At 45.6% G+C, this 25,789-nt stretch overlaps 1 protein-coding gene across 1 annotated transcript in view; it reads left to right on the top strand.

Moving 5' to 3' along the window:
• The window catches only part of NTSR1 (neurotensin receptor 1), a 54,378-nt gene extending 31,411 nt beyond the window's left edge, over positions 1–22,967 (top strand). Inside the window, exons 2-4 of the mRNA XM_015647822.2 lie at positions 5,740–5,941; positions 15,780–15,870; positions 18,137–22,967. Of these exons, the coding sequence (XP_015503308.1) occupies positions 5,740–5,941; positions 15,780–15,870; positions 18,137–18,386 (543 nt within the window). The 3' untranslated portion in view covers positions 18,387–22,967. The remainder of the gene's footprint in view (positions 1–5,739; positions 5,942–15,779; positions 15,871–18,136) is intronic.
• Positions 22,968–25,789: the final 2,822 nt, after the last annotated feature.

Genomic DNA, 25,789 nt, shown 5'->3' with positions numbered 1-25,789 from the left:
TAGTACTGTGCTTATTAAGGGCTGAAATTATCCACTGGCTGGTTAAAAAAATGCTAATTCTGGCTACTGAGTGAGATAACCAGTAATTTTGTAAAGTACATTTAGTCAAATAAGATTTTTTGGCAGCCAAATGTTGTTGTAGCAGAATGTGCTTCCCTGATTGACATATGCTAACAATACTGCCTCCACAGTCAGGGGGAGGATAATTTACTTTCCATTTCCATTGGAAATGAGGTGAACCAGAATGTGGTAGATTGTTAAAATGTAGCTCTGTGGTTTAATAGATTTGCTCAAAACAACAAATCAAACAATGTGCTGTATCCTCAGTCCTCTCCTTCATCACTTCCAGGAAGCCAGCAAGGACACATCTCCTCCTGAGTGAGTTTTCAGCCCCTTTGGGGCTTCTCACCCATTTCCCCAGTACATCCCCAGGGGTCTGCACTGAGAATCCTCCCCAGCAGAAAACAGGAAGGCTGCAGCATTCCCCAGGTGTGCACAGGGAAACGAGCTATGACAGAAGCTTAGTGGGGACAGATGAGGTTTTACCAGCTCCTCATCATCCACATTCTCTCCATTTTAACTGTCCTTCCCACAGCCCTGGAAAGAAAGGGAGAAAACTCTCTCTGGGCATCCCAGCTCACTGCTGGCTGGAGAGGCTGTGCTGACAGACCACGGATCTGTCTCTGCTGTCACCTCATTTATCAGGCTACAAGGGAACATCTCTAATCTCTGACACAAAATCCCTGTCATAACCCAGGGTTAAAATTATCCCTTAATCTCTGCTGGCCCCCATGTCCACTCCAGGGGCCTTGCTCCTTGCTGGCAGAGCATCCCAGCTGCTTCGTGGGATGCACCACGCTGTGCTGCTGCTGTGACCAGCATTTCATGCTCCACTGGCTTTGGGGGATTTTATTTACTTATCTGGAAAAAAGGCAGGAGGGAAAACCCAAGACCCGTGTTCAAAAGTCTTTTATGCTCTCAGTATTGGAACATTTTCTATTTTCTTTTCAAAACTCTTTCAATTAAAATTTTGTGAGTAGTTCTGATTCTTGGCTGTTTTTATCATAATTATTTACAGTGTTGAATTTGCTGCTGTGTCTCCAGAAGAGCCTTTAGCCTAACATTTTTATTTTTAAGCACTTAAGTTCTCTAAGACCTCACTCATTTTTTCTGTGCCTCTCCAAAATCATGTGCTGATTGTGGGAACAGTCAGCTGCAGGTGGCTCAGGTGATGAAGTTTTGCTGGGAGCAAAGAAGACCCATAAACAAGTGTAACACTCATAAATTTTACCCTCCTTGCCTTCAGATATATCTAACAAAAAAAAAAGGCTTGGCTTTTAGCAGGGATCCAAACCCCATCTTTTTCCAAAGTGACCTTCGAATCTGTGTTCCTCCAGCAGTCACCTTGGAGGACAAAAGAATAAATCTTTGCAAACTCTGATTTACAGGACTCTGTTGAAGCCCTGTGGGGAGTTCCTGTGTGGAGTTCTGTGCTCATCTTCTCCATCACAGCTGTGAGGGAGCTGATGGCTGCTCTTAGTGGTAACCCAGGGAAACCACACAGTCAAATAATTTGAGGGACGGCTTGGCAAAAGTGAATCACGTCAGCAGGAAGCTCAGCAGAGCCAGGGGAGCAGTTTTCCATGCAAAAGATTTAGGAAGAGTCACAAACCTGAGAATTGGGTTCTGCTTTTGTGTCCCTTGGTTTTGCTGTCCCTTCCCCCATGTCTCCCCCACACTCTTGTTTGGAAGGAAGAAACAAACTCACAAGGCTGAATTCTCTGTCTCACACAAAGTCTGATTTTTGTAAAGCTGTGAGGCTGATAGCTGCATCATCTTCCCTTCTAGAAGTTTGATTCAATTCCCACAAATTTCCATTTATCTTTCATGAGTTTATGAGGCCTTGCCCTCAGCTTTGCTCCATCTCCTGTGTCCTGCAAAACTCTGCATAATTGCAATGATTCCTATCTCATATTAAAACCACCTCTGGCAGTAGATAGCCAAGAGAAATGGGATGAACATTATCACTGGAGAGCCAGGAGGGCTCAGTGCTGGGGCAGGGCAGGACCCCAAGGCCTGCAGGCCAAGCTGGAGCTGGGAAGGTCATTGTCACCACCCTGGGGACACTGGAGGTGTTGTACCTCTGAGAGCTGGGTGAGTCACAGAGGTGTCTCTGCCACCTCCTGGCATCCATCAAGCGATCAGAAACCTCAGATGTGCTTGTGGAGGTTCAGGGTCTCAGCAGAGGTTTCTGCTGGGAGCTCACCCTCAGGTGACATCTGTGTTGTCATTGTCCTGCTGAGCACAGCCAGAGAGGGATTTGTGTCTCTGGCTGTCACTGCTCAGGCAGTGCTGGAAGGGAAGGTTGCTGTTCTGGACAAGACAAAACACAATTTGGTCCTGAGGATTAATCCCATCCCACAGATGCTGCCAGCCTGGTGCTTGAGCAGCATTTAGGATTGCAGTGACAGCAGCGTGGAACTGGGTTAGTGTTTCATTCTGTCCTGCCACTGGCAAACATTGCAATATTGGATTTTGTTTTGTTTGGTGGTTTTTTGTTTTGTTTTGTTTTATTTTAAATGAGGATTTAGCACACAGTCACGGGGTTTGTGGTGTGTTTGTGTGGGTTTTTTAGCCTAGAGAGCAGCCAGGGCTAATCCTTCCCATGCACAGCTTTGTGCTTCTGCACTGAGCTCGTTCTGCCCATTGTGGTGCTGGGCTCACTTTGGTGCAAACACATCAGCTTTGAAGAATCAGAATAAACCACACTTGGTGAGAGCAGAGATGAGGCTGGAGCCCTGTGTTTGTGCACCCAAACAGCCCTGAACACAGGATTAACTCCAGCATCACACAGACTGTGCTTTCCATGGTGAGCAAACATAAATCTGAGACTCTCAGGTCAAAAATGAGCCTGCACCCTCTCTAAACCCTCCTTCCTGGAGCCAGAGTAGTCTGTAAAGTTCTTCTAAAATCTCCAAAGGCTCCCATGGGTGTTCATGGACAGCTGTAGCCACTTTAGCCTACTGATGTTAGGAGACACTGTAAAAAGAAATCCCATTAAACACCTCTACAAGTCTTCCTGCTCCTGAACTTTTGAATGTGTAGTCCTGGGATCCCAGACCAGCTTCTTTTGAGCAAGTGGGAAATCTTCCATTGACTTTGAAGTTGTTGCAGGCAGCAGCTCCAGCAGCGTGCAAAGTCACCTGAAAATGAAGTGTTGCTGCACTGATGTGCACAGTGTGCTGGGCTCCCAGCAAGCAGCTAGACAGAAAAACAGGGAATAGAAAGTGTTTGCTTATGAAAATTGACTTTTCTAGCCCTTATGTACTTCAGGACCTTATGTTTGCAAATAATTCATAATTCTTTCAACAAATTAAAACATTCTGCTACTGGGAAAAATATTGATTTTTTTTTATTTTATTTTATTTTACTATATGAGATTTTTGCTACAAATCAAGGCAGGGAAAAAAAAAAATCTTTAAATATAGCCTTTGATAAAAAGTACGCAATATTCCCACTTTTACCATAACAATTCCTAAAAGGGAAAGTCAATGTTATTCCAGCCAATTTCTTAAGCTCTTTAAGAGACTTCACAATGCAATTATGGAATGAATCAAGGCTTTGAAGAAAGCTTGGAAAAGACTCCTAGAGTTCTGCAAAATTATATCAGACAAATCTTATTTACATCTGGGGCAAAATTTTAGAATGAAAACCCATAAATCCTGAATCTCAGGTGACAGAGTGAAACATTTCCAGATTTAAGTGCTGCATTTTGCTGATGTGCAGACATTGTTCAACAGTGGGGAGGAAGAAGGGCATTCTGCAGCTAGAGCCGCAGAAATTGGAGTGAGGAGCTACAGGGTTCATTTCTTGGTCTGACCTGGTAAATCTGAGCAATCATTTCACCCCTGTGTGCGCCAGCTCAGCCTGGCTGCATTGCAAAGGTTAAATAGTTGGTTTTTACTGCTTAATGATCTGTCTTAGCCTGTGGAGACAACTCCAAAGGATAACTCTTCTTTATGTACAGGAGGCTGTGAGATCTTTTAGAAGCATAGAAAACTGCTTTACACTTAACAAAGGAGGCCATTAGGCATTGCTGGTGGTGGGGTGTCTCTAGGAACTCACCCAGGGCACAGAGGAGCTCTGTTGTTGTTACCAGCATAAACAGGAGAGGATGTTCTCACTGTGTGGGTGAGAGACAAAACCCAGCTGGTACTTTCGCTTAACGCCTTGAGCTCCGGAGCACAAAGCTGTACAGAGACTTGATCCGTCCAGACAAAACCTGGACAGTGCCTGCCCTCACCAAAAGAGGACCTTGTGCTTCAGATTTATGGCAGAGAAAGTGAAGTGCCTCTGGTGTGTGTCTGCTCCCTTGTGCTTATGTGCTGCTTGTTTCTTTTACTGCAGCATCGTGGGGGTGTGGTTGGGTGATTGCCATTCTCCTCCAGCATTTCTGAATCCCTCCAGAGCCCACAAATCTGCACCAGACACTGTGCACAGAGAGCCCTGTCCACTGTGATGATGGTCCAGCAGGGGTGGGTGGGTGGAGAGGGGATATCTCCATCCCAGCACATGGAGCACCTGCCTCTAGCTGGGGTTTTGCAATCTGCAGGGGGACCTGGCCTTGGCTTGGAGAGCAGGGTTGTTCTGTGTCGTACATCACAGAGGTGAAAGATAAATCACTGTCTGGGGAAGAAGCCAGCCTGCCTTGGAGCCCTCCCACTGAGCAAATTCCCTCTTGAGTTTTGTAGTTTCATCTTTTTGTCATTTTATCACTTCTAATACAATTGCTTTCACAGCGATTTGCAGCACCGTTTAATTCTTGTCATTGTTTTGAAATTCTAAAAACTGGAAGGGCTTTTGATTTGTTGCACACTCACCTGAGTGATGTGCTGAGTCTCCTCCTGTGCCATCCAGCAGAGAGGACGAGCTCTTGGGCTCAGCAGAGCAGCTCCCCATCCCACCATGGCAGCCTTGCAGATGTGCAGGCAAACCCTGCACGTGTCTCTGTTTCCCTGGCTGCTTTTGCTTTTTTTTTTTTTGCTTCTTTTTGTTCCACTGAGGTTTCTAAACAGCCCAAAAGCTTTCCTGCATTTGACATGAACTGTGACTTCTACTTGATTCAATCACTGGTTAATTTGATCCTCCATTTAATTTTATCAAAACTGTAGTAATCAAATAATTTGTAGTAAAAACATTATGATTTCCACTTGTTTATTCTGATCAATTTCAATCCTTGAAGGCACAAGGTTTATTTAATTTAGTTATGAGGTAACAAAACACTGTCATTAAATCTACAAGGAAATGACAGAAGACAAAAAAAGATAGTTAAAAGGATCCCAAGGAGTGTTTGTAATGCAAGAAAAAGACAATAACACACTGTTATTTAGAAGTCACGCTATGCATGATGAAAGCTAAGCAGCATCCTGCTGGTTGTGAGAGGAAAAGATCAATGGCATGTTTCATTCGAGACATTTCTGGCAATGAACTGCACTGAAAAAGGGAAAAGAATGTAATTAGAGAGGAATAATTTTGCCTTTTTGGGTGTTGACCAACATGAATGAACCTGCGTCAGCAGTGTTTGATTTCTCCCTCTGTACAATAAACCTTCAAAACCAGCTGAGTAAGAGGAGGGACAGATTTCCACTGCAGGCTGTTCCTCCGTTGCTTTGAGCAATAAAACCCAACCTCCTGCTCCTCTGATCCTATCCCTGATGGTGCCCCATCTCTCCCCTGCAGGTCAACACCTTCATCTCCTTCGTGTTCCCCATGGTGGTCATTTCCGTGCTCAACACCATCATCGCCAACCAGCTGCTGGTGATGTTCAGGCAGGCGGCCCAGGAGAACCAGGTGTGCACCATTGGTGGGCAGCAGACCATGCTCAGCATGTCCATGGAGCCCAGCAGAGTGCAAGCCCTGAAACACGGCGTCAGGGTCCTGCGTGAGTATCGCCCTCCCTCGCTGTGCAACCGGCTGGAGGTGCCTAAAGAAATATCATTTGAAGAGTAACAGGGGGAAATTGGGAAACACTTTCATCCAAAACACCCTCTCCTTTTGTCTTTGCTTGTTGGTGTGCAGAGTTAACGAGCAGACCTGCTCGCTCTGGAAAAGCAAAACCAAGCCAGTGTTTTAATGATTTAGTCGACAGCAATTTAAGCCTTGCTTTTATTGTTTCATTACTTCCCTTTTTCTGTGGAGCTTTGGTTGAGACAGAGCCTAAATAAAAGATCCTGCACTCAGGAATTGAGCTGTACTGCAGAATAGAGGATGTCTTGATTAAATAAGCTGAGGAAAAGACCAAAGAATCTGGTAAATTAACCTTACAGAGGATAAAGCAAAAGCTATTCAAAAATAGTACCCAAAATAGCTAACAAAGCGTGCCCATCGTGGTTTCAAACATTAGATGGGGAGAATTTGTAAGCAGAAAGCTTTTGATGTTCTGGTGTTTTTAGAAGGGTTTGGGTTTGCAGGGACCTTAAAGTTCACCTGGTCCCAAGCCCTTGCCATGGGCAGGGACACCTCCCACTAGGCCAGGGTGCTCCAAGCCCTGTCCAGTTGGCCTTGGACTTCCAGGGATGGAGCATTTGGTATTTGAAGTGCTTCGGCCCAGACCACATTTCCAACAAGAGAAATCCCTAGAGGAGGCATTGGGAGCCTCCATGACATTTTCCCAGCTGTTTTTGACAAGGAATGCATCCCATGCAGCATTCCTTGCCCGTGCCATTGGTGAGCCACCACATTCAACCCAGCTTCCAGCTGGGAAATGCTTACTGAGAAAAGGGAAAGAAAAACACAGGGGACATTAAATCCCCACAATTATCTTGTTGGACTGTGTTTGTTTACAGTCTCTGCACCCCAATGATCTGTTATCCACAGGTGGGTGAGGAGGGAGCCTTGATTCCCCACGGAGCCCACAAGGGGATAGCTCCTTGCTATCCTTTTCTGTTTTTTAACACTTCTGCCTGCTGCGGTGAAGTGAGAAGCTGCCTTTTCTCACTCGTGCTACACCGCCTCACACCTCTCTCTCTCCTTTTGGTATTGTATCCTCTTTGATCCTCAACAAGAGAGAGCTCTTCATGAATAATAGCGGAAAAACCTAAATCTGCATCTAATCTGGCATCCCTCAGCACTGGAGGAAGTGCACCCCTCACCCACAGGTCCACATCTCCTCTGAGGACTGAAAAACAACCCTTCACTTTCTGAGCAATAAGCATAATTTTCTTTTTCATCTTCTTCTGCTTCCTCTTTTTCTTCTCCAGGCAGATTTTTGAGTTTGCTGTGTAGTGCAAAAGCTGAGGCTATTTGGCAAAAGGGAGGGTTTCAGTCTGGAGCTGGTTCAGAAGTGGGTCAGATGTGGCACCACAGGGCCCCCCGAGCAGCGATGCCCAGGTACTCCAGGCATCTCCTCAGGGCCACCCCTGCTGGGAAGGCAGTGAGAGGGCAGCTGTTTGTTGCATTTCTGTGCTGAGGAAGATCCAGCAAATAAAGAAATCCTCCCTCACTTTTGGCTGTGATTCACTCCACCATGCAGAAATGCTCTTTTTATCTAGCAAATGGGAGTGAAATCCTGCTGCACTTCAGTTTTTCAGATACACTTGATGACTGGAGGTGCTTGATTCACACTCACGTTTGTCACCTGTGCCTCATGAGTTGTGTTTTAATAACCCAGGTCTCTGAGCTGTCTGAAAAGCAGTAAAAAATACACAAGGATGCACATGATTTATCCTGGCATCCATGACAGCCAAAATCATGAACAGAGTTTGGGCTCATTTATGGAAGAGGGTGGGAAAAGAAAAATGACGCTTGTCCCCCTCTTTTAAAACTGTTGGCAGAGTATCAGAGCTTCATGGGGGGTAAAAGTATTTTCCATTTCCAAAAGTGAACTTTGGCCTGAAGTACAGAGGAGGCTGATTTGGGTTGAAGCGTGAAATGCTTCAAAACTTGTAAAAGTAGTGCTTAGGAAACAATTTTTTGTGGTTCATGGTGTGCAGGCCTGTTGGATAAGATCAGAGCAGCAAAAACTTCCTTACTACAAATATACTGAGGTTAAGTATTTGTTTACAATGAACTAAGAGCTAAAAGTGGCCAGGCTAACAGCCTCATTCAAAACACAACAGTGTTTTCCTCCTTTTTGGTAGCATTTGTGTATTTTCTTGGCTCTGTCTGACTTTGGTCATGTACAAACTAATGAGGCTGATCAGGATCAAGGAATGTGTCAGGCCTGTTGCCTGGGAGCACCTCATTAAGTCTGTAAGCATGAGATTCCTGATTGTAATTCCCTCTCTGCTGTCAGAGTTCACCAGGTGTGAGGATTCAAATTCAGAGGGCTCCAGGCACTTGCAGCTTCTCAGCTTTTTTTTCTGAGGATAACAGGGCAACCAGTTCTGTTGTTAAAAATACTTTCCACCAAGATATTTCATACCCTCCTTCACCCTTCCAGTTCCTTCCATTAAACCACCTCCAATTTGTGTTGCTATTCCTTGGCTATGTGGAAGCCCTGGAATGCTGAGTTTCCCAAAGCTGAGTGATGCTTTACAGAATTGTGAACATTCTCTGATTGCACTGCCTGATATTGCAATTACTTGATAAAATTCTAAATAATCCTGAAATACTCACATGCACACACACACACATCAGAACAATCATAGAATCATGGAATGGTTTGGGTTGGAAAGGACCTTAAAACTCATCTCATTTCACCTCTGCCCCAGGCAGGGACACCTTGCAGTATCCCAGATTGCTCCAACCCCCATCCAACCTGGTCTTGGACACTTTCAGGGACAGGGCAGCTTCTCTGGGCACCCTGTGCCAGGGCCTCACCTCCCTCACAGGAGAGAATTTCTTCTTAATATCTGGTCTAAGCCTTCCTTCTTTCAGTTTAAAGCCACTCCCCCTCATCCTGTAACTCCAGGCCCTTGTCCCAAGTTCCTCTCCAGCTCTCTTGGAGCTCCTTTAGGCACTGCAAGGATCAACAAGTTCTTCCTGCAGCCTTCTTTTCTCCAGACTGAACAACCCCAGTTCTCTCTGCTGCTCAAAAATCAGGGTGTATTTGATCTTGGCTCAGGATGAAAGCTCTGCTCAGCCACAATCTCTTCTGGAAAAGGGACAGTTTTGTGGCATGGATTGATACCCACACCTGCCTGCAGCCCCTTCTCCTCCAGCCCTCAGCACCTCCTGGCTGCCTGTCAGATCAGCTCCCAGCTGGATGGAAGGAAGGCAGGAGTTATCAAATGGCACAGCTGAGCTCTGATAACGACATTGAGACAAATTGATGGACATCAAGGAGAGGCTTTGCAAGGGGACGGTGGCTAAGCCTATTAAAATGTAATCAGTTCCAGGTAGTGTTTGCTCTGTTACTGAAGCTGCTTAGTGAAAGCAATTATAAAGCACTTAGAGGTTTAACCAATTAAAAGAGTATCCTTCAGTCTCCCACAGCTGGCTGGGTGATGCCTCAGTAAATGATTTTTAGCAGATGAAGTCAAGCCTCATTTTTTACTGAACGTCTGTGAATTTTTAAATTATGATTTAGGAGCCTCTGCATTTCATCAAGACAAAGGCCAAGAATTAATGATGTATCCATGTATTTCATTCATTTGTGCACTAATAATTCCCCTTCTGAACAAATACTTTGAAGAGTCCATTCATTTCTTCTCACCAGTGCTCCAAGTCTGAGTTACTCATTTCAGGAGAAGAATGTTGCCATGAGATTTAGTATAACCAGCCTACAGACAGGAATAATAAATAGCTCATACTTTGCAACCACAATACACAGAAGAGCACCAGTCTAAAACTCCTTAAACAGTTGTATTTCATAATTCCTATATTCTAAGGAAAGTAGGTTTATTTGTTCATGAATCATTTCTTTTCAAGAAAGGAACAAAATTCATGGCAGTTTGTATCTCTAATAAAAAGTCTGAGCAGCTCCAAGTGGAGTTCAGCAAAACCCCTGTGGCATTATGCTTGAGTGGAAGCTGATTTTAACAGCTGAAGTGTCACACTGAAATTTGGGAGGATAAATTACCTATTTAACAGTTGTATATATTTCCCAGAGATGTTTGTAGTTGTAGGTTTACTTTTCAGCCTGCCAAGTGAGATAAAAGGAGCAGCATCAGGGCACTCTATAAACACCCTCAAGGAGCAAAAACCAGGGCTGGCTGCACCTCCTGGGGCAGGGAGTCTCCTTTTTCCCCTCTCCCAAGACGTGTCCCTTTGCTGGCACCACAGCTTGGCCTGGAAACAGCATTCCTGCAGGAATTGCAGGTTCTTGTGGCTGCATCTCTGCAGAAAACTCCAGGATCTGCCATGCCCTGGAAGCAGATTTTCCAGGTGTTAAACCATGACAATGTGAGTGTTTAAAAAGTTAACTAATGTGATTCTAAACATGTAGCTTGGCCAGGGCTTTAGTCACTCCAGAAGCATGCAGTGAATACAGCTCCAGGGTCCCTTTGATGAGCAGAAACCATTCTGGGAGGAACAAAGGATATGTGAAACTCAGAACTAGAGGGGAAAGAAGAAAGAAGGAAGCCAGTTCAGGTTACAGCTGATCTCACCAAATAGAAACAGACTTGAACCTGGTGAGGATGAGATCCCTTCTCTACCTTTCAAAGAGGAAATTCTCTTCCTTTCTTCTTCCTTCTCCTCCAAGCATCCAGACATCCCCAGGGGAAATAGCATGAAGTTTAAATGGAATCAAGCAACCTCTTCTCTAATTTCCAAAAGAATAATTACCTTAGAAGGAAACTTGGGAAGAGACTCCAGTTTGCACTGGGACAGCAGTGATGTGCTGCTTGCTAGTGCCAGCTTTAATCTTTATTTTCTGCTTTGCTCCTTATGGATGAAACTGGTGCCAGGGAATGATTTAACCACTGGCATGAGCTGGAGCAGGAATTCACATCTCTTTTCAACTCTGTCATCTGAAGTCATTAAAAATCAGGACTGGAGAATATAGTCTGAGTGAAAGATGTTGATTTGTAATGCCAAAAGGTTTTTCCATTCACTGTGCTGACTTTCACTAATAAAGAAGAACTTAGAGTTTTTTTCAATAATACATTCAAAAGCATTAGGGGATTGCATCCATCAAATGCTGTGTGTTTTCAGTGGTGTCTAAAGAAACTGAGGGTTTCCCAAGCTCACTTTTACTCCCAGTTTCTTCTTTGCTCTCCTGGGTACTCCTGGTTTGTGCTGGTGGTCCCCAATCCCTGCTGATTGTTATTGACTTTTATGGAAATCCTTTATTCCACAGCCTTATGACCCAAATACCAGCATAAGTAGTTTTAATTTTACTGGGCTCATACCTACCCTGGCAGCTCCTGCAATCCCTACTTTGGTGCCTGCTGATATAAATATTGCCAAGAGCCTGTCAGGTAGAACATCATGTTAATATAAACAGCACCTCGAGGTTTAATGAGGCAGTACCAGCTGTGCCTGCACTTGGCCCAGCTTTCACCACCTCTCATACCAAACAGCACTTGGTGAGATGTTCTCCTGTAATGGCATCAACCAAATAAATAAATATAAATAAAATATAAAAGCCAGGAGCTTGGGATATGCAAGGATTGTTTCTCCAAAAATCGTCATTACCCCGAAATGAGCCCAATAACCTTTTGTACACCTCTTTAGGGCCAGTTGGTGTGTGACCCCTTGGGCAGCGTTGGGGATGAGTCTGAAGCACAGAAAAGGCTGAGAGCTCTTGTTCAGGGGGGTCAATATCTCCCCAAACATCTCCTGCCTTTGCTCAGGAATTCCACTGTGCTGCTTCACAACTGTATGTGGCTCAGCTCCCCTTCAAATGCAGAGAAAAATAAATTGGCTGAAATATTCTGGACAAAACTACCAGGGGAAGATGGATCTGAGCCTCTCTGGAGGCCTTAGCAGCAGCAGAGGTGGTTAGAGGAGGGAGCAGTGTCCCTTTCCTGCCTCTCCTGGAGAGAAGGGAGGACAGGACAGAGGGATGCCCATGCTGAGGGCCACCCCAGGCCGCAGGGCTGTGGCTCCCAGAGGGGCTGGGGGAGATGGAGTGAGGAGGAGAAGACATCAGCCCAGATGTGTTCAGCCCAGAACAACGCTCAGCCCAGCCGAGCGCTCTGTGCCGCCGCAGCTCCCGGCTGAGTCAGTGGCTCCTCACTCCTCAGCCGTGGCTGTCCCGGGGCTCTGAGTCACTGCCAGCCTCACATGGCCCCACAGAGGGATGGGGGCTGGAAACCCCTCCTGAGATCACTCCTGAGCTCAGTCACACCAGCCAAACCCTGGGATTCTTACTCGTGGTGCCTTGCCCCACGCGCATGCCAAGCCAGAGGTGGCCCAGGAGCAGGGCCGCTGCCCACCTCAGCTTCCACACAAGGCAAAATAAATACCCCCTGTGATCCAACAGAATTTATCTTCCAGGACAGCTCCCACATCCAGTTTAGTCTGAGGATTGAGACTGGCACAGTTTAAGTCTCCTGCACAGTGAAAAAGACGTCAGTCAGAATTGATGTTTCTCTCTGCAGGACTTCCTGAGGGAAAAATAAACCAGGGCTCGTCCTCTGCCACTCCTCCTTCCTCTCCCCTTCTTCCTTGGCATGCAGTTCAAACAGGCAGAGAAAAGAGCTGTTGTAAGACAAAATAAAAAGACACAGGATGTAATAATTCAGGGTTTAATACACATTTTAATTGGGAGCTTGATTTAGAAGGGAAATGAGGGCATACATTGGTGGAAGGATCGTTCCCTCCCAGCCCTGGAACACTGGGGTCATCTTGCTGGGGTCCCACTTCCACTCCCCAGCTTGAGGTTTGGCACTTCATATGGGAAACATCAGAAGCTTACGGAGCAGGTCTGCTCCTATTAGAACCTTATTGAATTAATTAGAAGTGAGGGATGTGTCTGGTTTATTTTTAGTTCAAAAAAATAAAGGCAGGAAATCTCCAAGCTCACAAACACCATCCTGGACAGTCACCCCATCACACATTGAGTCAAACCCTTCCCCTGCAGTGCTCAGCTCCAGCAGCCTGACCTGCTCCTTCTTACTGCACCAAAGGAACCCACATGTCAAGCTTTTGATGATGAAGAACACATCCTAGGAGCTCATAACAGCAATAAAAAATCACTTTGGCAGACAGATTGCCCAGGATTTGTTTTACAGCTCAACCATTTTGATAGGCAGGTGCTCAGGGAAGAACAAAACAGCAGGAAAAGGAACCAGGTATCTGAGAGAAAAGGATATCTTCACTCTGTATTAGGTGAAAGTTGACACAGTCTCGTGTTTCATATTCCTCCCAGGGGAGAGGGCCCAAGAGGGCAGGATTGCCACCCCAAATCTGCTTGATCCCTTGTATGAAATGAAATGAAAACATACGGATTAAGGGTGACAAACTCAGGTGGGGATCTCCTAATCTGTGCAGCACAAAACTTCACAGTGTCACCCAGCTGGGACTTCCAAATCAGACCATAAGTGTCTCCAGTGCTCTTCACATGTTTAATAGAGTTTTAATTGCGGAGTGATTGCATGTGATATTACAGAATTATCACAGATTACTTAATTACTGATGTTAAGCAGATACTTCTCTCAATATGTGTTTTTGTTACTATAGATCCATATTATTTGGCACAGCATAGCCTGAGCAGCAGAAGCAGAGATCATTTACCAGGAGAAAACCACTTCCATTTAATGTGTTGGTAAATTTAACAAGCAGATGTGTGAGATTCTTATAATTGGCTGTCGAAAGAATCTGGATCCTGCCGTTCCTAAAGAGCTGCACACAGGGGTGAACAGCTGAGGAGTGCCAGTGTGTGGAGGTTTCTGCAAAAATTATGATGTGCCTGAATGAACCTGTGTTTGGAGCCATTTGGGAAGCTGCTTTTGCAGCCTGAAAACCCAGCTAATCCTGTGCAGGCGCTGGGAGAACAGATGGGCTGGAGATGTGATGTTGGCTCGTTCCCGCTGGCCTGAGGCTGCTGGATGGAGGAGAAGAGCTTGGAGAGCTTCTCCTGCGGCCCCTGGGAGGGATCTCCTGGAGAATCACGGGGGGACTGCTCCATCCAGGGCAAACCAAAGGCCCATCTCACAGAGAAATGAATTTCGGGAGGCGGCCAAAAGCGGGTGCTGGGAAATGTGAAGGAGCAGGGCAGGCATCCAGGCTCCCACCGAGCCTCCCAGGGGATCCCCCTCCTCTCCTGTGCCACACCCTGCAGGGGCTCTGCCATCCAAATTCCATCAAAGCTCTGCAGGGAAGGATCAGACACAGGTCAGATCCAGTCACTTGATGGCATCCAAAGGGCTGCAGGCTGTCTGGTGATGAATTACATCTGTGATCACTGTGGCCAGAGAGCAGCCAAAAAACAGTTTGGAAAAATGAATTCACTTGGACAAGAGAATAAAAACAGACCCTCCAGCCTTCTTTCCAAAACATGTCCCTTCACTTGCTTAAATCTTTATTGGATAAATGGCTTTTGTGGCATTCCTGGAAGATGCTGTCATCCATCATGAAATAAAGCCTTCTCCATTGTTAGCTGTGTGTTTAGTGAGAGAGGGAGCTCATGGAGTTGGAGTAGGGTGTGAGCATGGAGCTGGACACTGGGAATTATTTCATTTCTGCTCTCCTGTGCCTCTTGGCTAAGCATCATTGATGGAGAGATGCAGCCACAGCCAGACTTGTTCCTCCTGGGCTGCATTATCCAAGGGAAACACATCTTCTGCACATCTCCTTCAGCTATGATGTGTTCCCTTGGGATGACAGCATTTGGGTTTGGGACATATCCACATAAGTATTTTCAACCCCAAGGCAGAAAAAATCCCAGCCTTTGGCTCCATGTGCCAAATCCACATTACACTTGTGGTACCTCACCCTGGAGCAGAGCTTTGCTGCTTCCCAGCCCCTTTCAGGTCACATAAAGGACAAGAGTGATATGTCTCTTGTTGTCTGTAGAGCAAATTTAGGACCAAAAATTAACTTAATTCTTTTATTTAGTCTTTATTTTTTTCTTGCCTTTTATTGTGTTATGTTTTAACTGAGATTTCTTTATTTCCTGCTAGTATTCTGCTAGAATCCTGCTGTTCCATAAAGAGGTTGAAACATATACAACAAAAGGAAACAAATCTTTCTCTTGATTGCCTGATAAATCTACTTTTTAATCCAGACTGACAAATGCACTCTATCTACAGCACTTTCATGCCTCAGAGTTGTTGCATTTTATTTTCCATTGTTTGACATCCCTTAGAATCCGGAAAGGAAAAAAAAAGCCATACTGTCTTTCTCTGCTTACCCTTTAATTGATCATTTTTATTATGGCAAAGTCCAGACCCAAACATGTTGTAATCTCAGGTATGGCACAAATGTAGAAGAAAAGAACGAGCCCTGCCATTAGAAAGAGCAGTTTAATGATGCCCAGCGCTGTGGCCAGTGGCTCCACGTAGCCAACTAATGGAATTAGAGTGGCCCTGGCTCCCTGTCTACCTGGATGAAAAACACACACCAGCTGTCTGTGAATATTTTGGATGAGATGCTCAGTGCCACAAGGGCATGAAACACAGATGCAAACAGTTCATCTGTACCTTCTGTTTTTCCTAGCATCCCTGCCCCAGTGCTTAGTGCTGTTCTCTGTTACTTCTGTTTTCTTGTTTTTACAGACATTTGCAGGCTGGTTGTCCCTCAGGGTTATTAATTCTTTGCACAACAGCAACACAAGAACAAGTGGGACTGCAGGAAAACAGTTTCAGCAATTAAACCCAAGCAGACAGGTCCCTTTTTCACCCTGATGGAGAATTGCTCACAAAGTTAAGGTGTTTTTTCCTGCCTTGCAGGTGCTGTGGTGATCGCCTTCGTGGTCTGCTGGCTCCCGTACCACATACGGCGTCTCATGTTCTGCTATGTCCCCTCCAGCCACTGGACAGAGTGAGTCACACCAGGGGGACAGGTCCCCCCTGCAGGACAGGCTGGGGGCTCAGGGGATGCCAGGGCACACACAGGTGTGGAGATGGAGGCAGGGATCTGGGAACAGAGGTGCTCTCCTACCAAGGGGTTAAAGTCTCAAGCTCCTAATTGCTGTTTTGTTATTTTGGTTTTTTTTTCCTTTTGGATGTCTCAGTGTTTGCCCAGCAAATTAAGAGTCTTTGTTTAACCTAAATCCCCCAGACATGGTGTAGGAAGCATTATCTTGAACCAAAAGTCATCATCAGCCCCTCCTCCTCCTCACCCCTGCTGGCAGCAGCCATGGGGTTTCATATCAGGCAGCCCTTGATGAAATGACATTTGGACAGGGGGGCTGGTACATCCAGAGTGGATTTCAGTCTCTGTGCCAGAGATATTGATCCCAGCCCTAAGATGCAGCAGCTCCTGTCAGCACACATTTTAGCTCCACGAGGCCACATTTCCTCACTGACAGGGGAGATGACACAGGTGGGGGAATAACTGTGCTACTTACTGAGCCTGGGCCAGGTTATTTACTGGGGTTTTGCAGGGAGTGAATCAAAATAAAATACCAGCAGTTGCTGCTGATTAGAAAGTGCCCAGATTGCCAGAGAATTCCGGGATAATCGCATGAACACACATGCGCTGCTAACAGATGTGCAAAGGCACCCCAGGAACTCCCTGCTCCTTTCTGAGGCACCAGGCCAGGTTCTTCAGCAGAGCAGCCACCAAACTAATTATTATTTTTAAATATGTCATTATGAGCTGATGCTGTCTGGGGATGCATACTGAGGAAGCCTGAGATGCCGAGGGATGCACTCTTGTGTCTTCTGCCATGGTGTTACACCCCTGTTCTCCCTGAGACCAGGGCTGTTTCTTTCAAGGGAAAGGAAAAAAAATCTAAACACCAAAAAGCAGAACATAAACACATAAAATTCTATCAGCTCTGAACACAAAATATAATAAATTGGGATACAGTAGTCTACTCAATGGGACTGAGGATCCAGCCATGGAAAAATCCAAAATCTATCTTCAGTCATGAAAACAGAGCTCTAGGCACACACTGGGACAAATTCTTGTTTCTCCTTTGCTTTCCTATATGAAAAGCACTTAAGGCACTGTTCAATTATGTAATGACTGCATTGGCTTTGAGCAAGAGGGGTAAAGAACTCTGTCTGGAGTCAGTGGGAATTTATGCATCGTGGCTGCATTCACATAATATTTTTTTCTTCTTTTTAAAACCATGAGTGATCTTAGGAAAACACTGAATTTACAGAGTGATAGTGAACTATCAGTCTGTGGCTAACTAAGAGTTTGCAGCAGCTTGGCATGTTCATTTATAAACACATGTGCCTTGCCCCTGGAGAAGAGAAATTTTTCCAATATTAATTCTTCACAACTACACAAAGAAACTCTGGATGGGCCATGCAGTCCTTGGCAGCACTGAGGGTGTGTGGAGGGATGGGCAATGTAGTCCAGAATTCCTCTATTTATCTTTTGTCAGATACAGATTAGAAAAAAGATCTGCAATTTTCACCAAGATAACTGATTCTGAGGAACATCTTCCTGAAAATGAGACCTGTGGTGTTTATAAGTGCTTTACCAGCTCAGGGCTGTTGTTCTCAGTTGGCCCAAGGAAATATATATACAAAACTATAAAAGATAATAAAACATTTTCAACCAATTCTAGTTGAAAACATTAAACTGTGGTGGTTAGGATGTGTTTCAGAAGCATGCTATCATCAGCTTGCCCCCAGAACTGGAAATGCTGTCCCACATTACAGACAAGTCCCAACCCAGGGACCCATTGAATGAGCTGATGCTGCTCTCACTGCCAGAGGGAGGAGAGAGCTGCATCTGTTACTGGAGTTTGGCTCTTCTGCAACCTCTGTAGATCAGAACTGCAGCCAAAAGAGTCAAGTTAATGTGTATGTATGACACAGAAGCAAATTTCCATCTGGCTTCCTGGTTTCCAGAATGGCTACTCCCAAAGAAAAAATGAATGTCTGACCCCAGGGCTTAAATAAGTCTCTAATTGCTGGTGAGTGGGGCAGTATCTTCATAGAGGCATGTGTTCCATGTTTGACCAGTTCCAGCTGAAGATGCAGATGGGTTGTGGTGGTTCAGGCACCACTGGTGAGTTCATGTTTGCAGCCTAGAAAGGTTAGCTGGAAAGCAGCTCGTGTTTGTCTCACCCTTGTGACTTTGAGTTCTTCACACTCAGATTTTTGTCTTTCATCTGTTCTTCCAGTTTCCTTTACAACTTCTACCACTACTTCTACATGCTGACAAATGTCCTCTTCTACGTCAGCTCAGCAATCAACCCCATCCTCTACAACCTGGTGTCGGCAAACTTCCGCCAGATCTTCCTCTCCACACTCACCATCCTGTGCCTGCCGTGGAGGAAGAAGAAGAAACGACTGGCCTTCACCAGGAAATCCAACAGCATCTCCAGCAATCACACATTTTCCAGCCAGGTCACGAGGGAAACTACGTACTGAAGCCAAAGGAGGAGGAGGAATGCAATTCATCGTGGAGTCAAAACTTGAGAGAGGCCTCTGTGACTTTCATGCATGGTCTCCAAATTCACATAACACAAATGTGTTTAGCAAAGTCATTTTTGTTGGAAAAAATAGGCTTTGTTCTGCCAGTAACTTTGAGGTTATTTTTGAGCATTGGCCTTGCCTCTTGTGAGTAATGTCTACATGTATTGTAACTTCAGTCTGGCATAAATCCAGATGTGGTGTTAACTGGGAAGCCAAAATGTGTTCAACTTAGGCAAAACTGTTCTGCATTTCATCCTTCTCTCAGTGCAGAGATGCCGTGTTCACGTCCAAGGGTTTGAGATCACGTCTCCTGGTGGCACCAAGCAGAGGGTTTGATGGGGAGAAAGGAACAGAAAGGGATGTTCTTGGAGAATGGATGTGCCCATCTGTGGGATGTTCAGTGAACAAGGAGTGAAAACTCAGGGAGCCAGGTGGTTATTTTAGAAATATATCTCCATTGTGAGTAATATGACCAAGGTGCTCAAGAGAGCCACTCTAGCTCCTTGAAATGAAATAAGAGCAGATGATGCCTTATCTAGGCTGGGGTGGCTGTGGCCTGGGGAGTGGGGTCACTTTGGCTTTAGGGCATCCACAGTGCCTGGCTTTGGTACCACTGCACTGATAACAGCAGAGTCTCTGGCAAAGTCAAGAATGCAGTGGCTGTGCCCAGATGGAGTGCTGAAAATGAACAGAAATGGAAAATCTTCCTTTTGCCATACAGCCAAATCCTATTTTTTATCAGGGAGAACAGTTTGCTGGCCTGCATTAAGAGATGAGAAAACTCTGAGCTCATGAGAACTCCAGGCTGCTGAGAAAAGAGCAATCTACCGCAATTCTGTGCAACCTTCAGATTTCTCCCATTCTTATACCAGTTTTAGTTGTTTCCTCTCCATTTCCACAAGGCTGACATCTCGGTATATAGCAATTGTAGGCAGCAGGTCCTCTTGTTCTGCCTTTTCTTTCATTACTTTTTGCTACCAGAACTGTTGGCACACTTACCTGCACCCCCAATATTCAGGTAGTTCAAATGCAGATCATAAGAAAGTCTAAACTGGGGAGTCTTTGCTCTAAACCCACTTTCTTTTAACAAGCCAGAGAAACAGAAACAAGACTTGAAAATTCTCTTTGAAACTTCCCAGCTGGTAAGGAGAGGTAGCATGAGCTTTTGTCCCATATGGTTCCACCTCTAACAGCCCCATATGATACAACAAATTGCTCCAGAGTCTTTAGTACTGAAATAACAGGGCTCTGGGACAAGCTAAAGGGCTTTTTCCCCAGATGATGACCTGCATGAACCTGGAACTGACCAAGCACCCTGTGCAGCCCTTGCTGGTGGTGACCTGGTGTCCCCTTTCACACCACACGTCACTGGGAGAGCAGGACTTGCCTCTGAAAGGTGACAGAGTAGAAGAGTCGGCTCAGTTTGGCTTTCTGGGCTTTGCCCACCCCTTGTCATCCTTCAGCTAGTGAGCACCTGTGGTTCCTGACTGAAGCCACAGTGCTGGAGGTGTGGATTGGCCCAGGTGAGGGTCACACAGTGATGGAGACCAGTTACTGAACCACTGGTGACATCTGCTACAGATGTTGCATGAATGAATCACGGAACAGGTCAGGTTGGAAAGGACTCACAAGAATCATCAAGTCCAACTCCCTAGACTTGTGGTTTAGGTCCTGTTGGGCTCAGCACATAGAGGAAAAACCCATTTGGGGGCATTTGTTGTGAGTTGCTGGTGATGAGTGGCTACTTCTGGGGCATTTATAACCTGTCCCCAACTGGCCACCATGGCAGCCCATTAGCCACAGCCTCCAGCCACACCTGCCAGGGATGGGAAGTGATTTTAATTTTAATTACAGAACCCCTGCAAAAGAAAGGGCTCAAAATAAAAGTCAGTGGGGCTTTAGTTTCTTCTGATTCAACCAAACTGCAAGCTCTGTTCTGTCATGCCTTCTCGTGATTTCTTGCCCTGGTTGTACCAAGCAGAGGGCAGAGATTATATTTGACCAAGCACTTTTGTTGCTCATGAACTGTTGACTCCTCTTGGACAAAGAAAACAGGTAGTGGCACAAAAATAAATAAATTGAAACAAAGAGGTGAAAAGGAGACTGGTCTCTTCAGAAGGAAATCTGTGAGAAACAAGCAAGTATTTTCTGTGCATGGTGTGTGTGAGATGGCTTGGGCATGTTGGAAGAAGAAGACCTGCTCATTCTGCCTAGTGGGAAAATCCAGGTACCATGAACAGGAAAGTGGAAAGATCTGCCTTGAGAGGAAGAGGAGTCTTGACATCACACATTTAACACTGGCCTTCCAGGCAAGACCCTTCAAATGTTTCTGGAGGACTCAGTTTTTTTACTTCACCTCTAAATACAGCCAGCAGCTGTGAGGAGCTTTCTGAAACCTGTAACTGCATCACTTTGACTCACATTACAATTTAACACCCTGCATGTCTCATTTGCTTTTGGAATATTAAACATTATTACTACACTTGTTCAACAACAACCTGCTGTAATGTGCTTGATTACCTTAGAAAACACTGTACAAAACTTGTTGTTTCACATAAGATGCTTGGTTTAGGTTTTCACTGCTGAGATACACTGGCATCTTACAGAATATTTGATCACAGCTCAGAGAAACTGGCAGGTTTATTTTTGGTTTGACATGACAGTGGGCAGAAGCTGGAGTAAAAGTGAACTTATCATAAACTCTTTCCACAGTGTTTGTTGGGCCACTCGAGTGCTGAAGAGCTGGGGGAATTTGGGGGATTTATCCAAGTGGTTTGCTGACTTGTACAGCTCTGTTCTTGCAGTTTAACAGGAGAGCAGACCTGGCTCCATGGCCTTAATCTGAGATTGCAGCTCAAAGCTACCTCTTCCACTGGCCAGATCTGAGAACCCTGAGCTGAGCAGTGTAAGTTACAGCTGGTTTCATCCTCTCTTCCCTCCTCACCTAATTTTGCAATACTCAGCTGTGGTTCCCTCGAGCTCAAAGAAGTGAGGATAACTCACTGCAAACCCCCCCATGGTTTCCAGAGAATCACTGGACAGTTTGGGTTGGAAGGGACCTTAAAGACCATCCAGTTCCAAACCCCTGTCACACACAGGGACATTTTTCCCTAGAGCAGATTGCTCCAAGGCCCATCCAACCTGGCCTTGTAAAGAAAAGCTGATGCAGTAGAGAAGGAAAAAGGTATAAACTGCCCCATATTTACCAGAGAAATAGCTCTTTACATGCCTTTTAACAATGATTGAACTGCTAACCCAACAAGGTTTTTAAATTTAGTCCAGGGTGAATGGCTTTTGCCATTAGACAGAACAAAAACTCCCATCTGTTGTGCTCCTGTCTTGGCTGCACTCTTCTTTGAAGCAGAGGTTGGGGCCTCTGCTCATCTCTGCAAATTCCCTGTGTTTGGAACTGTCTGACTAAACAAAGAACAAAATCTGTGGAACCTGCAGATGTGAAGTGCTGCCAGATAGATTCTGAGAAGCCCCATTCTGAGGAGAGTCTATCAAGTGACCTCTTCAAACATTATTTTGAGGTTTTGTTTCAGTTCGCGGTGCCCTTGCCAGAGCCATGCGTTTGGCAGAGTGTGAAATCAGGTTTATAAAGTCGTTTTGCTATCCAGAAATTTCCCCCAGCCAGGACTGCCTCACCACAGGCCCAGTCCATCAGTGCTGGAGCGCTCTGCTGAGCTTGTCTTTATTTGTAAGGCACATGAGAAGTGAGCTTCAGCGAGATTTTCAGGAGAAAACTCACTGGAAAATCAGTGAGGAGGGTAAGCAGGGCACGGGAATAGCAGGAGCTTTGCATTTCCAGCATCCAGAGTTCAGTGAAACAGCCCCTGAGTGTGCTGCAGTGTGAACCCAGCATGTGTGCAGCTGCATTGCTGCTGCCCTTGGGCAGGGACAGCAAACACCCCCAGGGCGTGGGAGCACTTTTCTGTGCAGTGCTGTGTCAGTCCAGTGTCCTGGCTGTGTTGTCTGGTGACTCTTTAACCAAAGCTGTGTCTGCTAGAGCTCTCTATGGTTCTTCACATCACAGCTCAACCACTCTTCCTGTTCTCAGTCTGGATTTGCTCAGTACAAAAGCAGAAATTGCTGATCCAAAATTTCATGATGCTGTGTCCTGGCTTTGTGATCCAGAGTCCTTCCCCAGCTGTGCCACCTGATAGTCCTGCACATATTGTATTCATGGCAAATATTTTTAAAGTGCACCTTGTTTTTTTTTTTTTATTTTATTCTGAGATACAAAATGTTGATGTGCTTTATTTTCTGTGGCCTGTTGCTCAATTGGGAAAAAATGAATGTTAAAAGTGTGTCAGTGTCTACCTTGTAATATTTTCTGTGACAAAGGGAAAGAAGAGGGTATGGAATCCTCCTGTGTGGCAATGGGAAACACTCTTTTAATGTAACATGCTATTATTGATACTGTATTTACTGATCGAAGTGTAATGAAATGGTTAATTCCTGATACAGCCTTTGTACTGTACGGTATTTTATTTTGTCATTTATTGATCCTAAGAAATAAATATCCAAGTTTAAGGCTTGGGCTGCTTTTGCTTGAAGTGGCAGGTGTGCCTTTATCACACAGCCTGGTTATCAGCACAGGAACCCTGGCTGGGGTCTGAACTGCTGAAATCCCTCTGGCCTTGAGCTGGGATTTGCAGCTGCTCTGCAGAAGGGTCCTGAGTGCTCCTGTCCCTGCACTGTGCAGCACAAACAGCATCCAAACTTCAGCTGCTGCTTCAGACTTGAGGTCAGCAAACAAATAGGGGGACGAGTTAGGTTTGAAGGACACTCCCATCAGTGATGTTTGCCCTGAAAAATCCTTCCTGGGATCTGTTAAAAGCATCAGGTCTGTGCTGTCCTGCTCTGCTGCTGGGCAGTGGTGGAGAGCATCCAGCCCATCCAGGGCTTGGAGCACGTGGAGTGGGGGAGCCTGAAGGGTGGGAATGAGGTCTGAGCTCCCAGACTGAGCTGCTCCAAGTGCTGAGATCCCAGTGGCACTGCAGGGCTCTGAGCTACTGCCTTGCCTGTATCCCCTGCTTGCATCTCCCTGTTGCAGGGCAAATGTTACAGATTCCTCCTATCTTCCCATCTTTAGTGTGAGCCTCTTCCTCTCTAGCATTTATTTTTCTAACACAAATGCAATTTTGTGGGAACAGAATGCTTGAGTATTACCCATGATATTAAAATGTTCTTACACTAAATGAGCAAAAATCAGTCACCTCCACCCTCCCTGCAGCTCCTGGTTAATGTTCTGTTGTGCAATAGCTGAGCTGAGCCATAAAATCTTCATAGTTTTTAACCATTCAACCATTTTGTTTTGATTTCTGATAGAGGGAAAGGTTGCTTGGAAAGCAGCAAGACAATAAAATTTAAATATTTGGAATTATTCATGCCTGGAAAATCCATCTTCTAAAACCAATGCTCTCCAAAGGCTTTTTGGTGCTGCTTCCAGATGAGAAGAGCAGGAGCCCCCATTGTCCCTACACCATCAATAATTTATTTTATGGGTCCTTTTATTTGGTATTCAGCCCTGCTCTGCTCAAAGGTGTATTTTCAGTGCTCAGCTCTTGTCTTCAGCAGTGGAAACCCGCAGCACGTGGCAGCATCTCTGTTTCCTGGCTGCAGGAGATTTCTGTGCTGGGCACGGTGCTCCCAGTGGAGCCTCCATGGCTTCTGCAGAAATCCAGCCCGTGTTCAAGCTGGAGTGAAAAATGTTGCTGTCTGCTTGTGACTTGTTTAGCTCAGGGCTGACTCCTTGATAAAGCCAAATCCTGGGAAGCAGAGCTTCCCATTCCTCCCAAGCCACCCTCCCATCCAGCGTCACGCAATCGTGCACCACGTCATGCCCCGCAAATGTGAAGGAAAACAGAAGGTGTGGAGAGTCAAATAATTCTTTTTTTCCTTTATAAAGGCACAAGGGCTGTACCTCAAGCCATAAGGGATGCTTTCAGCTTGGCCCTTATTTCTCATTTCAATTATAAAAGCAATTTCCATAGTTCACGAGGGGAAAATTTCAGGCCCCTTTCGGAAAAAAACCGCTACATTTTAGTAAATGGCTTCATAAAACTTAATAAACATCCATGAGAAGTTAATTTATTTAAAATATCTTTAAATCCTGCTCTGCCTTATTGAATTTTTTTGAACTGTAGATCAGGCTGGAGTATATTCTTGAGGGCATTTAAGCAATAAGGCAGAGCATCACAGTTATTATTCCAGGCCTCCCGTGGGCTGGGAAGCACAAAGCAGAACCTGAAGTGGTTTTGGGCACTCAAGTGCAAAACCCCTCCAGAAGCACAGGCACAGGCATGGCCTGAGTGCTGCAGGGTGGCCAAACCAAGCTGCTGGGGTTGTTTTCTGGGAACAAAACCATGCCAGGGGAGCTCACAGCAGCCAGCCCAGCACCCATGGGCTGCCAGCCCCATCCTGGGCTCACTCAGCTGAATACCAGGGGGAAAAGATCATAGAATCATGGAATCACAGACTGGTTTGGGTTGCAAGGAGCCTAAAACTCATCTTATTCCAACCCCCTGCCATGGGCAGGGACACCTTCCATTAATCCCAGGCTTCTCCAAGCCCTGTCCAACCTGTCCTTGGACACTTCCAGGGATCCAGGGGCAGCTTCTCTGGGCACCCTGTGCCAGGGCCTCACCATCCTCAAGGAATTTCTTGCTAACATCTAATCTAAATAGAGAAGCAGCGAAGTTAGTTAAACACCATATCACTGGTGATCCAATCCAGCCAAGCCAGCCAGGATTTTCAAGAAAGAGGAAGAGAAGGGCCAAAAATCAGTAGTGACTGTGTAAGTGCATGTGTGGGTGCTGCAGGCATGCCTGGCATGATGTTTTGCCCAGGGTTGTTCAGCCTGGAGAAAAGAAAGCTCCAGGAAGACCTTAGAACCCCTTTCAGTACCTAAAGTGGCTTCAAGAGAACTGGAGAGGGAGTTTTTCCAAGCACCTGGAGTGACAGGACAAGAGGAATTGGCTTTAAGCTGAAGGAGGGTAGATTTAGATCTCGCCAGCACCCCAAAATTTCACAAGCATGATGGAGATGTAGCAGCTATTGTTATCAAGATTCAACAGCATTAGCACACTTCAAACAACCCAGCACACTTCATCCCTTTGTCACTGCAATGGAGCTCTTGTTTTAGGGATGGATTTCAGGCACAGGAACTTCTGGGATTCACCCCAGGGCCCCAAGGAAATCCTCTAGACCAGAACCTCAAACCCCAGCGTTTCCAGCAGTCAACTCTGCTTCACCTTTCCCTTCCCTCAGCATCAGCAGGTAGCTCATGAGCTATATTAAGATTCCATTCCAAGACACATATTAGCAAAACATGCCAACATTCAGCCATTAAA

The sequence above is a fragment of the Parus major genome, chromosome 20 (assembly GCF_001522545.3).
Source record: "Parus major isolate Abel chromosome 20, Parus_major1.1, whole genome shotgun sequence".
Classification (NCBI taxonomy): Eukaryota; Metazoa; Chordata; class Aves; order Passeriformes; family Paridae; genus Parus; species Parus major.
Note: the sequence above shows the minus strand (reverse complement) of the source record. Positions and strands in the feature narration are given on the sequence as shown.